The sequence below is a fragment of the Scylla paramamosain genome, chromosome 20 (genome assembly GCF_035594125.1).
Source record: "Scylla paramamosain isolate STU-SP2022 chromosome 20, ASM3559412v1, whole genome shotgun sequence".
Lineage (NCBI taxonomy): Eukaryota > Metazoa > Arthropoda > Malacostraca > Decapoda > Portunidae > Scylla > Scylla paramamosain.
In genome coordinates, this window is record NC_087170.1 from 8732028 (window position 1) to 8745479 (window position 13452).

The window sequence follows — 13452 nt, forward strand, 5'->3', positions numbered from 1 at the left end:
ACTCCTCAATACCACTCATACTATTAGTTCTAGGATTCTTACCTTCTTAGCTCGTTAAGTAGTACTGTACTCATTATAGTACGTAAGGTTAATGATGACATCGACAACTCAATACCACTCATACGATTAACTCTAGGATTCTTACCTCCTTAAGCTTGGTAGTAGTACTGTACTCAGGTTGTAGTACAGAGGTTTAATGACAACTTCGTAAAAGAATTACTGTTCCAGGTATTGTTGGAGGGATGAAGTAAAACATGACTGAGGATTTTTAAAGGTTTTACTGTTATAATGTTTATGTGATAACAGTTGAATGTGATGTAGCGAGGGCTGGGCGCGTCTTTACGATAGATGGTATGTACAAGGCCACCACGCCCGGCCCGGCTACAAGCCCCGGCTGCGTGGAATGTTGGCGGGGTCTAGTTTGGCTTTATCAGCTCGCTAGGTTAGATGGTTTGTTGCCGGGCTGACAAATGCCTAATCCAGCGCCACTCTCCTGGGCCCCGGGTCCAGGGTGGGGCACCCTCTTCCTACAGCAGAGACCGGCTCGCCCTCACCCATAGAGGGAGGAGCCGAACTTTACTGCATTTCCTTCTCAATCTTGATGAGCTCAAGGATACCGTCCTGCATCTCCTTAACAGCCTGGAATTCAGTAAGACCCATGCGGCGCTTGTTGGAGATATCGTACACGCCACCCTCAGCCTCAGTGTGCTCGCCGCGGGTGCCGCGAACCTGGAGGCTGTACTTGCCAGCGACTTCCTCAAGCTTTTCGCGGTTGGCGGCCAGCTTGGGGAGCTTGATGTGGACGGAGGCACGCACAGTGGTGCCAAGGTTGGTGGGGCAGAAGGTGAGGAAGCCCAGGCGGTCATGGTGGGAGAAGGGCACGCGCTTCTCAATCTCGTTAACAGCGCTGACAAGGCGGCGGTAAACCTGGCCCAGGTCACCACCCATCTGCATGGAGATGATGCGGAGGTGATCCTCTTCGTTGCACCACACCAGGAAGGTCTTGTTATCGTTGTGGTAGATGCCACGGCCAGTGGGCCAGTAGCGGCAGGCATTGGCGGCCTGCAGGAAGCGGTCACCCTCCTTGAAGAGGAAGTGGTCGTCGATCAGCTTCTGCTGCACATCCTTGGTCATGCCAGTGAGAGGATAGTATGTGCCCTTGAGCTCACCCTCGAGGTTGGACAGGGTGGAGGAAACCTTGGACTCCATCTCCTTGTACTGGGCCTCGGTGAGGCAGGGGTTGAAGGGGTAGCCCTCCATGGAGCGGCCGCAACGTACGCGAGTGGAGATCACGAACTTGCCATCGGGGTCCACGTTGACGAACTGGTTGACATCGCCGAAGTCCTTGTTAGGGTGCTTGTCAGTCTGCTTGAAACCCTTGTGGTAGTCCTCGATGATGGGGTCGAACAGAGGGGCGAAGAGGGTGTAGGCCTCGGCGTCAGGAGCGTACACACCAACGCCAGAGTCCAAGTTCTCAACACCTGTAGGGGGAGTCGAGGACATTGTTATTCCAAAGATACAGTCCCTCAAGAGAATGCTCTATATGCTATCCAGTGTACACGACTCTGATGTACACGACTCTGATGATGAGTGTACATGACTCTGACTGCGCTGATTGGTAAATATAATCCATGTCACTTCAGGCTTCCACATTAACAAATTGCATTTATGGGCTATACTCAAGAAGCAGAGAAGCTATCCCTCTGTCCCCCCACTCTTAATATTAATCTTGAAGTCCCTTAATATTCTCTTATCTACTATCAACACAGCTCTACAGATGCTATTTCTTTACACAATGAAACTACAGACGCTAACTCTACATAATGGAAAACTACTGACGCTAACTTTACACAATGGAAAGCCATCTTATATGCAGGTTCAATTTTACAACACTGACTGAAAAAAACGCTATATAAAATCTCATAATCAGCTGTAACCAATATCTAATAGAGGTGTCAGACCCATACTTGTTATCTGTTCAAACCACGTAACTAAACGCCCATTATAACCTACCGGACTGGATCACATCGAGGAGGGTGGCGCCCAGGCTGGTCTTCTTGCCCTTGAGCTGGTCGAACACAGACTTGGTGAGGTACTTCTTCAGGAGAGACTTGCAGTCAGTGGCAGCCTCCAGCTTCTTGAAGCCCTCCTCCAGCTTGGCAATGGTAGCAGCGTCAGCCATTGTTGTGTTCTGTGAAGACCCCTGGCTGCAAGGAAAAAATAAAAAAAGTTTGAAATAAAGAACACTAATACGGCAAAGTTTCCCGATCCACACAAAAAATGCGTCCCTTCCAAGCTAATCAGGCTACGTTACGGCTGCAGACTAACGCACTCTAAGTCTAATATGCAAAACTGGGCAAACTTACTTCAGCCACCACTCTCCACTCTAACATTTCCATGGCCAAAGTTGTGCCATCCCCCTCCCTACAGCAATGCATTGAAGTATAAATTATGCGGCGGCGGCGGCTATGTGGCAAGAGGCGGCAAATGACAAAGGCTCGGAAAGGGTGGCCGACCATTCCTCCTTTCTTTCGTTCGTTCGTTCGTTCGTTGGTTCGTCCGTCCGTCCGTCCGTCTCTTATGCTTACCATAAAATTCAAAGTCGAGGACTGTGGACTTGCAGAAAACCACGTTCTAACGTATAGTGTGCACAGTTCACGATTATAAATTATGCAGCTTTCATTCACCATGGTAGCTTCGGGAGCTTTCATTCTCCGTGGTAACTTTGGGAAGAATTACCAACAGACACTTTCATTTGAACTTTATCTCCCTGCCGGCGCCTTCATGAGTCATCACTGAGGTGGTGACGCAAGGGTGACTGTGTGGGTTGAGGGGCAGGGGAGGTTTTAAGAATTATGAAACCAAGACCGTACGATCAATGATTATGCAACGAAGAAAGAATTAAGAGTACCTTAAGTTTTCCTAGTATAACCTCTTTCGTTGGTGCATATGACGCAATTCAAGAACAAGAACAAAAACTAACTCTTGCCAAATTCAACAGTTTTATGATTAAACAACTCTGACGCGTAACAAGTACTCAGTTTGAAGATCGCTAGTAGTTTAAATTCCGTTTGGCAACTCCTGTCATTGTCCTGGGGGCGTACGTGGGAGGGGTGGGGGGGATGGCAGGGGAGGACTGGATGGAGAAAAGGAGGGAGGGCTTAAAGCAGACATGCCTCCTCACCACCGACGCCACCCAACCGTCTTCCCAGGCTCAGTCTTAACATCTCTACCTTAGATTGGATCCCTAAAATACAATATTGGGCAAAAGCTAACGACAGGCTAGTTAGCACGTTTTCTTAATTGCTCCCCAATTATCCACGCTTTGAAGTTTTGAGAGAGAGAGAGAGAGAGAGAGAGAGAGAGAGAGAGAGAGAGAGAGAGAGAGAGAGAGAGAGAGAACCAGGCTCCTGTAATACAAGAGTGAAAGTAGTCGACGCCGTGCACTCCCCCAAAAGACACGTCACCGCGTCACCCCTCACCGGCAGGGCGAGGCTGTCATTGGCTGTAACACGTGAACAATGACCTTGGTCGGGTGCAACAAAACCGTCTACTACCTCCCCCGCGTATCTATCAAGTCATCATAACACCTACCGCTACACGATTCGCCTCGCGATCCCATTCACCGCACCTGGATTGGTAAAAGTGCCCATAGTAAACTTGAATAAACTGATTATTCTGCCGCAGTGAGCTACCCACCCGACATTCACGTCACCAGCCACTTGTAAAATGACGAGATGACTGAAGTTTCGTAGTTTTACACGAAAACAGAAGGATCCTGATGACAACCACTAGGAATAACTGCACGAAAAATGGTAAACTGGTGACGAGTCTGAGCCCCGTAATCTCCAACGGGATCTCTTCTTCCCTACCTGTCAGTATCGCGGGGCTGGAGTTTGACAAGCTACCTGTCACGACTCCTAGGGTCACCCGAGTCGGGTGGTAAGAGAAAAATATGCCCTGCCTCCGAGCACCAGCGGAGGGAGAGGGATGCGAGGGCCTCAAGACAGGAAGGGAGGGGCGGGCGGACGATACTATAGGAGGGGTGGGGATCATGGTGGGGGAGTGTGGCGCCAAAAGCCGGCAACCCCGCTACAAACTCTGTACCATGACGACCCCGCTAACATAAACGTGTGGTTCCCATCAAACATTTTACCAGCACCACTTTTTATGCTCCCGAGCACTCAGGGGAACGAAGTTAATTTCCTGTATGGTGGACTAAACAAAAGGGGATTCACACCAATCTAACAAGTAAAGCTTAAAATGTCATTGGGGACAATCTGACGGGAGCGTGTGGCTGTGGAGCTGCAACGTAACCCGGCACGCACGACATGGTGGTACGAGGACGGGGACGCGCAGCTCGACGTGGAAGCCGGCCGGCCGGCAGGCTCGGCACCAACCCCGTTTGAGCGACTTCCCTGTTAGCTTCATGGCTTAAAAATGGCTTAAAAATGTAAGAAAATTGTCCACGGTGTTCTGCACGTGGTGGCCTTTAGTCAACGTATATAACCAACACCCAAGTTATATATCAAAGGCTAAGTGGACACATTGTAGCTTGAGTGACAACTAGCTGAAGTGCACGCTTTGCACCACAGAAGGATAAGTCTGGCAACCCAAGTCTTGAGCGAGAAATAAGCTTTAGCTCAATCATTAATTACAAATTGGGTTTTCTTGGAAGGGCTAGTACATACTTCACTTGAAAGCTACCACTTAGAAGGAACGAAATTTCATCACAGGAAGAAAATACTTAAGGAAATTCCATCTGACAAATGAAATGCCGGCATCTTCAGACGCTCCTAGTTTAGGCCTATCCCATCAATGACTAACCCTGACCTACTTCTGTGCTCTCAATGAATCACTCGATAACCGTCTCAATGAACCACCACAACTTAAAACCACACGGGTCACACCCTCACCACAACTATATCGATCGTCACATTCCAATAAACTGTCGTCGAGGGCTGAACATTGGAAAAGCAATTTTGCAAGTTAAACTACGGCGCTAAAACCCAAATATCAGCAAACACGACTGGAAGACTTATACTCATACAAACATCCACACGACATCGCAATCACAGACTTATATGACAGGCCAAATCCTCGGGTGTAGTGTTGCAGTAGCCAGCCGAGGCATGATGACAACGTCTCATGGTGACCATCACTTTACATGAACAAGAGCCTCCTGCCGGCACGCGGTCACTACACCAGGGACACAGCCAGGCACTGCCATTAACACTTGGCACCAAACGTTCACCAACACTCAGATATATACAAATATTCACAATGCTAGAGAGGCTGAGGTTTGTCACGTACCGTCCAATCCCTTCTCAGACTCAGCGGCGAGTGGCGCTTCAGCCGGCTTTTCCCTCTATATAGCCGAGCTGTGGGGGCGTGGCGAGCGCCCTCCTCCCGCATCCAATGGCTGCCGCTCGCCATGAACCCTTTACCACACGGCATTCCCTTATCTTTCCCTTCCTAAAGCCACCTTCTTCTACTGTTAATAACACGGGTTTCTCATCACTTTACTGTTAATCTATCGAAGAGTATAAATAATGAAAAACACGAGTAACTGTGATAAAATTTGTAAATAACATCGCGGTGTGGAGCGGCAGCCTCGGCGTGAGTGGCTGTGGGACGATGACATCACACCTCCACAACCAATAGCGGCCTTCACCCTGGAGCATTATATTTAGCGCCCTTTATTTCTGTAGGGACTGTGAGCCCAAACAGAGCCGGCGTGATGAAGCTGTCGTCTGTTACCATCAGAAGTTATGACATGAGAACAAGGCAGGCACGATATGCTGGTAATTAGAACTGTTCCTTAAGGATGCTTATATTAATAAACAATTGAGATGAATGGGAACAAGTTATCAGGAAAAAGAAAAAAAAATCTCGTGAGTTCAAAAGTTCGAAAAAATATTCGAACGTTAAAGCAAGTTGCTCGCCGTTCCAGTTTTGAATATAATGAAGGACTGAGTGCAACTTTTTTAATGAAGCAAATAAGATCAAAATAACAAGAATAAATTGAACAGAAAAAAAAAGAATAAATAAATGCGGATACTCAGCTTTCAAAGGACATAACAGTTCTTTCATTCAATTCACTTAATTTGTTGGTTTACTTAGAAAACCTTTTATCTCGAGACTTGAACGTACAATTTCTCTCTCTCTCTCTCTCTCTCTCTCTCTCTCTCTCTCTCTCTCTCTCTCTCTCTCTCTCTCATGACTGCTCACCATGTTTTGATCAATATACGTGCTATGTTAAGCTACGTATGTTGAGCTGTACAAGTGTGTGTGTGTGTGTGTGTGTGTGTGTGTGTGTGTGTGTGTGTGCGTGTGTGTGTGACGTCCCACTTCCAGTCCCCCACTCCTCTATTCACGTTTGGGTGTTTTAAATGTATGCGTGTACGTACATTTATACGTAATATGTTTGAATTATTCATCAATATCATCATCTAGCTATTACTTAATCCTTAAAAAATATTAATAGTAAAGTAAATAAAAAATAGAAAAAAAAAATACTTCCTTTACTATCTCATCATATTTATTCCTGCTACTGTTCAATTGTTGAGATCTGCCCCGCCCAGGAGGTAGATAAAACATGTAGATAAGTCCTAATGATACCCTCAGTGCTATTGTATTATATCAGTTACATGAAAATTGAAATGATAACCCCTCCATTCACATCTTCTCTTGTTATGCGTACATGCTTGTTCCCTCGCTGATGCCTGAGATAACTGCTTGTTAGATGGAACGGGAGCGTCCAGCTATCTCGTGCAAGATCTGTGTTTATTCGTAATGGTGGTATAAACAGACTGGCTTGTTACCGTTACTGTTGTTGTTGTTGTTATCATCATCATCATCATCATCATCATCATCATCATCATCATCATCATTATTATTACTATTATTATTGTTAGTAGTAGTAGTAGTAGTAGTAGGAGGAGGAGTAGGAAGAGTGGTAGCAATTATTACTATTACAATCATTGATATATTTCACCAACAGTAAATAAATTAGCGAGTTATATAGAACAGAATGAATAAAACAAAACTCAATAATAATTTGTGCTCAATGCACATAAACAGAGTAGCACTCATTATGTTGCATTACTCTATTTGGTCTACGTAACTATTTCACCTAATGTATGCATATTTATTCTAGGTCAGTAATGGGCGGAAGCATGTCAACACTAGCAGGTAGCGGCGTCCTCATCCCCGCCGCCACCACCTCCCGCCAGTACCATCCCGCCGCCGTGCAAGTAAGTGAAATTTTAGTGGCAGTCATTACCTCCCTGTTATTTAATTCCCTTTGATGCACGACCTTGCCATGGACACGGTAACCTAGTACTTGGGGTTTGAATATCTTTCTGTTGAAGCATTTTGTTAATATGTATTATATTCTATTTATCTTTTTCATTACTTATTATTATTTCTTCCTTGGCTTCTTGTTTTCTTATTTTCATGTTCATTATTTTTTTTATCAGAATCAGTATCATTATTATAGTTGCACGAGGTGACGAGCATTCCTGAGTTTATATAACAATATCTTTTACTACATTATTCCCTGTACTATTATTTTATGTTCAGATGCTTCATCAAATCCAGCCTTTATTTATTTATTTTTTTTTTTTACACATAGAAATGTCAGTTACTTGAGTTTTCGTGCGTTTGTTATGAATAGTGCACGCCGTGAATAATGCGCCAAATCATTAGTCTTTACGACCTTCCCAAATGACTTTTTAAGGTGGAAACAGAATATCCCGTCGCATAATTTTAACTAATGAATAAGAGAAACAGTGAAAAAAAAGTTCGAATTTCAAGCTCAAGCTGTTTTCATTCCTCTCTTATGTCTGCCAACTGGCTCCGCCTCCCCTGCAGCTGTCCTTTTTTATAAACACTATTTCTGGTGGTGGTCGTTGACACTGCTGGCAAATAATCATCACCGTGGAGAGGGAGGGAGGAAGGGAGGATGGCGACACGGCAGCCCTGAGGCTCCGTGCTCCTGGTAACCTCCTCGCGGTGCCATCATACACGTACACTGCCTCTGAGATGTCTGGCTATCTTATCTCGGCATCAAAGTAGTGAATGGCTCCCGCATATGTTTCACTATCTATCATTTATGTATTTTTTTTTTTTTTTTACTAAGTGCGGAAAACCCGGCTCGCAAGGTGGCTGTCTTTTATACCAAGATTTAATGAACAGTACTGTGCTTTACTACTCTACTGCAAAAATAAATAAAAATAGATAAATAAATATGAAAAATAGGGGTTTTAGGTGTCAAATAATATATAACTAGACAGACAGATAGATAGATAGATAGGCAGGTAGGTACACAGGTGGGTAGTGTTTCATACTGAATTCCATAAACCACCCCCACTCTCTCTCTACGAAAGTTTTCAACAAAGTATTTCACCTGACACGCTTGACTGATACCTAGTATACTTCTTCAAGTGTTTTTTCCTCTCCTGCTCTCGCTTTCCTTCTTCCTCGTGATGGGTAGTACCAGGCGGCGGTGTTTCTTTTTAGACCTCAGCCCACCCTCGCCCTGTTGCCACGGCCGCGCAGGAGGAAGCTCTTCCCCTGCCGTGCCTCACCACCCGTCTGGCTCAAGGTCACAGTATCAGCTGACATTGGCCGTGTCCCGAAGTGTCAGCCAAGTCTAAGTTTCCCTCCAGCTGACGTCAATAGTTAGTCCCTCCCTCTCTTTCACTTCCCCACTCCTAGCTCCTTCCCCACCTTCCCCCACCCTCAATGTCCCTTCCTTTACCTACCTCCCAATCTTTTCTATCTTTCTCTCTCCTTCTCCGTCTATCCGCCTCCTTAACCCCTTGTCTGTCTTCCAACCTCTCTCTCTCTCTCTCTCTCTCTCTCTCTCTCTCTCTCTCTCTCTCTCTCTCTCTCTCTCTCTCTCTCTCTCTCTCTCTCTCTCTCTTTCTCTTCCCTCATTCCTACTTGCTTATACTTCCTCCCTTCCTTACTTTTCCTTCCCTTGTGACAGCACCTATTCCCTCTACCATACCCTTCCTCCTTTTCTAACACACCTCTCACTCTACTCTCCCTACCTTTCTATCTGCCTGTTCTTTCTTTTCTGCCTGCCTTACGAGTATCTTTTCTATCTTTCTTCCTATTCCCTTTTCTTACCTTTCCACCTCTCTCTCTCCCTCTCTCTCTCTCTCTCTCTCTCTCTCTCTCTCTCTCTCTCTCTCTCTCTCTCTCTCTCTCTCTCTCTCTTTACCTTTCTTATTATTTCAGTCCTCCTACCCCCTCCGTACCCTTTCTCAACCCTATATCTGCCTCCCTGTTTCCCCTATCTCTCTCCCTTCCCTCCCCATCTGTCACCACCGCCACCCTCCCTCTATGTGACTGTCACTCCCACTCTTCTCGCCTCACCGTCGCCGCTTCTTCAGGAGGTTACAAAATAAGATTATGCATTGCCGTCAGAGAGAGAGAGAGAGAGAGAGAGAGAGAGAGAGAGAGAGAGAGAGAGAGAGAGAGAGAGAGAGAGAGAGAGACGATAGCTGTAGATAAGATGCCCCAGGAGAAGCGTAGCGACCGTAGCAAACAGGAAAGACAACAAAAAAGAAGGAAAGAGGAAAAGATAAGAACTGCCGATAAGTGCACCACACAGAGAGAAGACCGTGCGTGTGTGTGTGTGGAGAGAGAGAGAGAGAGAGAGAGAGAGAGAGAGAGAGAGAGAGAGAGAGAGAGAGAGAGAGAGAGAGAGAGAGAGAAGTGTCACAAAACCAAGAAAACTAGCACAGGATTATGTATGAAAAGGATTCTCGAAGCCTTATCCAGTAACACACACACACACACACACACACACACACACACACACACAGGACGTAACAAGAAAAAAGTGTTAGTCTCAGAGATAAAAACGTGTCTGAGGATATTTCGTAATCATTTACATAGAATTCGGAGATTATTTGAAACGCCAAGCCTCGGAGCATTCATGGAAACTTGTAACATGAACGATAAGCATGGTAATGTTTACTTTTTCATTTACCAAAGGCATTATTACTGTTTTTGTTAATCCATTTCGTTGTCAGATGCATGGTAAAAATTTGATTAGATAGCAGCATAATTTATCTTTCTCCTACATTTATTTATTAATTTCTACTAAGGTTAAGTAATGTTAAGTCAGGCCATATTACGTCAGATAAGCTTCAGTAATGTTACGTTGAGATAAGTGCGGTTTCCTTCCAAATTTTTTTTCTTGCTCTTTACTTTGTTTTTGGTTATGTTAGGTTAGGTTTGATACTAGGTTACGTTAGCTACTGGTTCCTGTTAAATTCCTGATTCTTTTCCTTTCTTTCAAATTCGTTTTACGTTATGTATTCCACTATTCTCTTCCTCTAGATTTTTCTGCCGTTTTAGCTTTTAAGTTTTGATGAAGTTGGGTTAAGTATTACAGCAGGATTCCTCCTCTAGATTAAGTAGGTTCGGTGAGGTTAAGTTAGTTTAGGTTAGGTTTAGTTGGGTTAAATATTATATTCTGAATTCCATCTCTGACTATCTGCTTCCTTATGCTTCCCTCCTATTTAGTGTTGCCATAGGTGAAAAATCTTCCGAGTCGTGCGTCAGGCAGCTTTATATCCCTGCCGGCTGAGGGACCGTATTAGGAGTGAGTCGTGACACTTCGTCGTATTATAATTACCAGATGACAGCATTACATGGGTCCTGGTTTTCCCGAGGGGCGCCATGTCAGCGCTATGCCGCGGCTAGAGTAAACAGGCCGCTACCGGTTAGGTGAACAGGCGCCGCCCCTTCACACCACGTCCTAGTAACTTGCAGCCTCCTTGCCCGCCCCGTCACATCACGTGTAATAATTTTGCCTTTGCCTCCTCGCGTCGTCCCGTCACATCACGTTCCAGTAACTCATCCCGCTCCACACTCCACCCTTCTCGCTCCACAACCCAGCCTTCCCGGTCCGCAACCCAGCCTCCCTGGTCCACAACCCAGCCTTCTCGCTCCACAACCCAGCCTCCCCACTCCACAACGCAGCCTTTCCGCCGCCAACTACACGGCAGTCACACCTTTACTATGTACCAAAATATATAACTTAGCGAGATTGTTTACCGCCATGAGTTTGAAGCCCGCGGTATCTCAGGCGGCAGGCAGTGTGACAGCTCGCCGCACCTCGATAACCAGTACCAACGCGTGCTGATGTCAGTTATGCCAGGACTTGTAGTTTACTTTTTTAGATGGTTACATACGAAAGAGAATCACGTGTAGCTATTTTGTTTGGCATTTCCAGCAAGGAAACTTAATGACTGGGTGTACAAAAAAAAAAAAAAACGTATGAAAATAGAAGAATGGACTTTTATTTACAGAAATGTTAATTTATTTTTAGTATAAATGTGAAAAAAGTGCTGTATTTTCAAGTTAACGGGTTGTGGAAGATTTTTTACCAGGAAATTGAAGGCGGTTAAAACAGCAGCCAGGAAGGAGAAGAGGCAGGCATGCGTGACGTGACGTGGCGCCGCGGTGCGTGGAGAGACTTGTTATTAGCACAATTATCTCATTCATTCAAACCTCGTGATGGGAATAAACAATGACTTACTCTTAACTCCTTCCTGTCTCTTCCTGTCTTTTCTTTCACCTTCCTTGTTCCACTGCTCTCTCTTCATCTACTTCCCCCTCTCGTCCCGCTTCCAACTTTCTTACTCCTGCTTTCCGTTCTCTTTATCCACTTTTCTCTCTTACTGTCTCTTTCCCTGTCCAGCCTCCTTGCTCCTTCCTCTCGCTTTCTCTAGGCTAGTCAAACAATAATACTGTTACGCGTGAATCATCGCCTTTAACTCTGAGAATAGGCGAGCAAAAGGTCAAATAAGAAATCAAGACTATTTCCATATTTCCCTCAGCTATCTATAATGCAGACAGAAGCAAACATTACCTCCACACTATTGGTTAACACATTATTCTCCTCATCTATGCTCCTAACCAAGGAAAAGAGAATGTTAACTAATAATACGTAAAATTCAGTATCACCCTTCCCCTGTTCTCTCTTCAAGGCGATAAGGAAACCCTCCCTCCAGAAAAAGAAAGAGAAAAAGTTCTGTCAGCTAACACAGCATTTCACTTCCCTTCTCTTCCTACTAAAAAACCGCAAACTAAGACTCCACTTCAGGATTTCCCTTTGCTATTCACACTACAGAACGCTGATACCACACAACACCCTAACCAAACATTACTCCGCGAAATTCACTTCCTCCCTCCCTTCTTTCCTTCCTTCCTTCCTTCCCGCTCTGCCTCCGTCCTGCCTCTCCCTCCGCCGTCAAAGTAGCACCGCGGTATCTGTGTACTTGTGTCTCTTACGCCCCTCTACGCACCGACAGCTTAAAGAGATGGCAATGCAACGCATCTTCTCGTACCCAGCAGAGCGCACGTGCTAGAGAACATCTTAAGAACGAACTAGAAATACGCACTTCAACACGATCAAGGGGATTAGTTGCTGGGGAAGGAGAGGAGTAAATGTGTGTGTGTGTGTGTGCGTGTGTGTGTGTGTGTGTGTGTGTGTGTGTGTGTATGGTAGGGAGTTGTGTGAATTAGGTACGTATCTCGGTAGTGTTTGGGCAAGGTGGGTGCTTTTGAGTAGGCCTGTACGATGAGGCCTAACAGGGAACTACGTGAGGATCTTCATGTACGTAGGGAGAGAGAGAGAGAGAGAGAGAGAGAGAGAGAGAGAGAGAGAGAGAGAGAGAGAGAGAGAGAGAGAGAGAGAGAGAGCAGGGAAGGGGCGGAGTTAACGTTAAGCTGACACTATAAATATTTTCCTTAACGCTGTCGCGGCATGGTGGCAAGCGGCAGTACAGCAGCAGCAGCAGTAAAAACAATGCCAGTAGCGACCCGTAATACAACTATACAAAAATAACTTAATCCTCGGTAAAGTCCATAGCATCACTACCTCCACCACCATCTCCTCTTCGTCCTCTGAATCCTCACAGCAGCAAAAGTGGCAGAAATCCTTATGCAAACGTAAGCGCTTACGTTTAGTCGAAGTCTACAACTCTTCTTCCTCTTCTTTTACTCCTACTCTCCCCCTCTTCTTCCTCAAATTAGCAAGATTAGTGACAAAAGAAATTGTAGTCTTAATAATAATAATAATAATAATAATAATAATAACATCAAGCTCACATTCCACACCCACCAAAACTATTTCCTTTTCTACATCCTCCTTCCTTCTCTTCCTCCTCCTCCTCCTTCTCCTTCTCCTCCTCCTTCAATACGTCCCTCAAGGCATGATAATCACTACCTTCACTGCTTCCCCTGCCTCGCACACCAGCATACATAACACACACACACACACACACACACACACACACACACACACACACACACTCCAGCAGAACGATCAGGAGGACGAAGTAAGAACTGCAAGAACCAAAGCATAAAGAAAAGTAGCATGCGCGGTAAAATCCCTCCGCGCCCAAACTAGTACCTTAAGACCAC

At 45.4% G+C, this 13452-nt stretch overlaps 1 protein-coding gene across 7 annotated transcripts in view; it reads right to left on the bottom strand.

Moving 5' to 3' along the window:
• Positions 1–259: 259 nt before the first annotated feature.
• LOC135110693 (arginine kinase Scy p 2.0101) overlaps positions 260–13452 on the bottom strand; it is a 65281-nt gene continuing 52088 nt past the window's right edge. For 5 of the 7 annotated variants that reach the window (XM_064023318.1, XM_064023316.1, XM_064023313.1 and 2 more), the window contains 2 exons: positions 2014–2207; positions 260–1481 (listed from right to left, as the gene is read on the bottom strand). In XM_064023318.1, coding sequence (XP_063879388.1) covers positions 577–1481; positions 2014–2207 — 1099 coding nt within the window. In that variant the 3' untranslated portion in view covers positions 260–576. Of the gene's footprint in view, positions 1482–2013; positions 2208–5282; positions 5470–13452 lie in introns of those variants that run through there. The other 2 variants (XM_064023319.1, XM_064023320.1) reach the window with 2 other exon arrangements.